Source organism: Hipposideros armiger, unplaced genomic scaffold (genome assembly GCF_001890085.2).
Source record: "Hipposideros armiger isolate ML-2016 unplaced genomic scaffold, ASM189008v1 scaffold_254, whole genome shotgun sequence".
Classification (NCBI taxonomy): Eukaryota; Metazoa; Chordata; class Mammalia; order Chiroptera; family Hipposideridae; genus Hipposideros; species Hipposideros armiger.
Window position 1 is genome coordinate 1,855,747 of NW_017731604.1, and position 4,240 is coordinate 1,859,986.

General features: G+C 44.0%; 1 protein-coding gene across 9 annotated transcripts in view; it reads left to right on the plus strand.

The window, feature by feature from the left end:
- Positions 1-4,240, plus strand: part of ARHGEF9 (Cdc42 guanine nucleotide exchange factor 9) — a 172,015-nt gene that overhangs the window by 69,400 nt on the left and 98,375 nt on the right. For 4 of the 9 annotated variants that reach the window (XM_019656112.1, XM_019656113.1, XM_019656114.1 and 1 more), the window contains exon 2: positions 1,333-1,512. The exons of 1 other annotated variant lie outside the window; for it this stretch is intronic. In XM_019656112.1, the coding sequence (XP_019511657.1) occupies positions 1,333-1,512 (180 nt within the window). Of the gene's footprint in view, positions 1-680; positions 799-1,007; positions 1,228-1,332; positions 1,513-4,240 lie in introns of those variants that run through there. 4 more of the 9 variants (XM_019656117.1, XM_019656118.1, XM_019656116.1 and 1 more) reach the window with 2 other exon arrangements.

The window sequence follows — 4,240 nt, forward strand, 5'->3', positions numbered from 1 at the left end:
AGAGAGAGAGATTATGTATTAATTTCACGACTGTAGGGTTATTCTTCATCTGGTATGTTGGAAGGCAGGCCCGTGTGAGAGGATATATGTCCCATATTCTTTCTCTGTTGTTTTTGAATTGCTTTGTCATTGGTCTTGTGGAGCCGTGATTGCCTTGGGGAAATCAGTCTTTCCTCAAAGCAGGCTGGTGGAAAAGCTGACTTCTAAAGGACATTTTCAGCAACTAACTCAGTGCTGGGGAGAGTGCTTGAGTCCTTTGCCTGACACGCCATATGTTCTCTCTTCTGGAATCTGTTTCTCCAAATGCCAGGAAAACTGATGGCCCATACTGGCTGGAACCAGTTGGAGAAAAAAGAGAACAAATAACACAGTGGTCAGGATGGTAGCCAGAGAGAGCCAGACTATTCCCCTACGCCATCCTCATCGCTGTGCTTAGATGAGTGTCATAAATATGAATGTCTGTGTGTGTGTGTGTTCATGTGACAGAGGGATAGATGTCTGCCTGCTACTGTGTGCAACCCAGTCCTGCTGGCCACAAAGGCTAATGACCAGGGTTAGGGTCTATCCACAACCCCTGCCTTGCTGGCTGACCCTGAGCTCACCCCTTAACTTCCTTGTGGCTCAGTTTTGTCATCTATCAAGTGCATAAATCAACCTAGACCTCCCTATGTATCTCACAGGGTGGTTGTACAAATCACTGAGTGAATCTGTGCCAAGGTTGCATTTCTTGGGAGCAAGACATCACAGAAAGCCATATTCTTTCATACCCATGGCCTCTCTGGATGGCATCATGTGTGGGTGAGAACAGGACTGGAGTCCATTGTGTGTGAGGAATGCCATGGTCTGTAACCCCTGGGGGTGGGATACAGTAGTGTTGAAAATGTACCACTAACTCTCAGTTGGTCAGTTTCAGTGAAGAGGAGGGATGGGGGAGAAGCCCAGAGAATTTAGAGCAAATATGCTCGAGCTTTGTTTTAGCCATTGATTTCAGCCTCTACCCATCCCAGACCCAGGGCTGCCTTGAATCGTGAAGGAGAGATGGACTAGAGCATTTATTCTTCCCTGGAGGAGGAGCTCATGAGTAGGGATAAAAGCATGAGGCCTATGTAGTTCATATTCACATTCTGGGTCATTTTACTCACTGGCTAATGGACAGTAGACAGTATTGTTTGTCTTGTGGCGCTTGTGATTTCCAGTGCCATCTCTCACCTCCACCCTTCACCACTAGTATGTGACTTTTTCCATAAAGTAGTAGAGCTCTGTGGGTGGGGGAAGGGGCAAGTAAAGTAGCCAGCTGTGTGGACTGAAAACATTCTCATTTTGTCTCCTAAGCTGATCACTGGAGATTCCATCGTTAGTGCTGAGGCAGTATGGGATCACGTCACCATGGCCAACCGGGAGTTGGCATTTAAGGCTGGCGACGTCATCAAAGTCTTGGATGCTTCCAACAAGGATTGGTGGTGGGGCCAGATCGACGATGAGGAGGGATGGTTTCCTGCCAGCTTTGTGAGGGTGAGTGTCAGTCAGCCTTCACTCTCCTCTCCTATCTCCTTGGCTGCCTGTCCCTGGCTTCCCCCTCACCAGCCCCTGTTCTCTGCTCATTCCTCTCCTGGTGGTTCCTATGATATTTTACTCCATTTTTTCAGTCTCCTACCCAAGACCTGGGCTTCCTTTAATTTTTTTTCCCTTCTAATTTTCAGACTTTTCCATTTTCTCTTGTTTATTTTAACAACCCCTGCCTCCTGACCCCTGCCTCCTACCCACTGTGACTTGGTACAGATCACTTCCCTTTCGGCCTTGATGGTTTTTGAAGACACTTTTAACTCTATATTGCTGTGAACTTTTACCTTTCTTTTCTCTCCTCTTTTCTGCTTTCTTTCTTGTCCTTGTCTCCTCTTTTTTTATCCTTTCTTTTTATAGATCTCTCCCCTCCTTGTCCCTCCCCTCCTCACTCCTCTCTGCTTCCTTTCTTTCATTTAGGGAAGTGTGAATACACCTGTGTGTTGTCTCAGGATTGTCTTCAGCTACTGATGCAAGACGGTGGCCTCCCTACCTGGGGCTAGAGTTTACTGATTGGAAATCTTAATTTTTTGCAAGAGAGTCAAGTGGCTGGGATCTAAGATGTACTGTGTCGGGAAGCAAGCAGCCTGATAGGGCTTGCAAAGCCATGGTCCCTTTGACAGTGTACCATGAGGAACCTGGCCCTTAACAGAACGGGCTCTTTAGCAGTTTCTGCTTCCTCTGGGTCACCAGTTATCAGGATCGTAAGGGGGAAGAGCATTGGTCTCCTGACCCAGCTTTTGGCTTTCCTTAGAGTTAAGAATCAGCTCTTGAACAATTGTGAGCTTTGATTTTCCCCATCCACAAAATGGTGTTGGCAATTTTTTCATGCCAGGGGATGTCACAGTGAATAAGATAATACATGTGAGAACAGCTCTGTGGCAATACAAGTACCAATGCTACATCAGGATGTCTTATGACTATCCTTACTATAGTCTATCACTTTTGTTAGTTTCTTCTGTAAAATAAGTCTGAAGTCCTGACCCAAACAGAAGATCAGAGTGGCTTGGACCCTTGGAGGATGCCTCAGGATTAGAATGATGACAGTGTGACATGAGGGAAGGAGCAGGGCATTTGGAATCAGACAATCTAGATGCAATCTCAGCTTTATTACCTCCTAGCTCTATGACTTTTGGTACGACATTTCACTTCTTTGAGCCTTGATTTCCTTATCTGAGCAATAGAGATAGCAGACTGTTTACAAGGGTTAGATGAGATCACATGTGAGGAAAGTGTTTAGCACAGTGCTTAGCACACAGTGGATAGTTGGCAAATGGTAACTTGCATTATCATCATTATCCTCATTATCATTCCCACCAGCACCTTATTAGCTCCCTGAAGGTCTATATATCAAGGCTGGCCATAGTGGTTGAAAGAAGACTCCTTCCTTGGAGGGTTGCAAACCCAGGAAGCACTGTTAACTGGTTGCAGTGGTTTAGGTAAGGGCACTGGTCAGAAGTAGAGAGGTGGATAAAATGACCTCTTAACCCCTTCTATCCTGAGAATCTGCTGAGATATCCAATCCTCTTTTTCCTCTACATATGTGGCATCTTCCATCATGAGTCTCCAAATGCCATCTGTGTCCCAGCTCAGCTTTGCTGGTTGATGAATCGGTCCCTGGGGTAGTCAGAAAGAGCACATCAATAACCATGGGCCTTTGGAACTAACATGAGACACTGTACACAGACAACTTGTATGCCTTGGACTGACAGTACCCCCTCTTTAAAAGAAGAATTAAACTGCACCCAGTGACAATGGCACCCAAATCCAAATGTATTTCAGTGAAATGTCATTTTTATAATAAACAGTAAATCAAGCGATGGAACAAAATGATTGAACAAGACAGAATGGCTCAGGGAGGCTAATGGCAGAGCCAGGCTTTAGAATATCAACAAATTGGCATTGATTCTTCTACATCCAAGGCCAGGAAGAGTGTTCCTCCAAGTACATAGTCCAAGCAGCCACTTGGGTGGGCTGATGCTGACCTTTGAGGAGACCACTGGATGGCCCAGGCATGCATGATATACAGTATAGTCTAGTGGTTCTCAGCTGCACAATGAAATAAATCACTTGAGTAGCATAAAAACAAACAAACAAACAAAACCAAACAGACCCAGGGTCCAGGCTGGTTAAATCAGAATCTTTGATATTGAGAACCATTGGTCTAGACCAGGGGTCGGCAAACTTTTGAGATGGACGAGCCATCAGGGGTCAGCAAACTGCAGCTCGTGAGCCACATGTGGCTCTTTGGGTACGTACATGTGGCTCTGAAGTAAAATTGAAAATAAAACTATCATAGTTTCATTTATAATATTACTTTAAATTTTCCTTATTTGTAAAAATATATTTATGGCTCTCGAATGATTTTTAAATTGTTGTGAGGGACAGGATTGTCTCTTCCAGGGGTTGGCAAACTTTGGAAATAGAACGTACCCAAAGAGCCGCATGTGGTTTGCGAACCGCAGTTTGCTGACCCCTGGTCTAGACAAGCACAGTCCAATAGAAATATGATGTGTGACACAAATGCAAGCCACAGATGTAATTAAAATTTATCTACTAGCCACACTAAAAAAAGTAAAAACATGATAAAGGTGAAATTAATTTTAATATATTTTACTTAACCTAATATATCTAAAATATTATATAATATATATTATCACTATAAAATTATTAATGATAT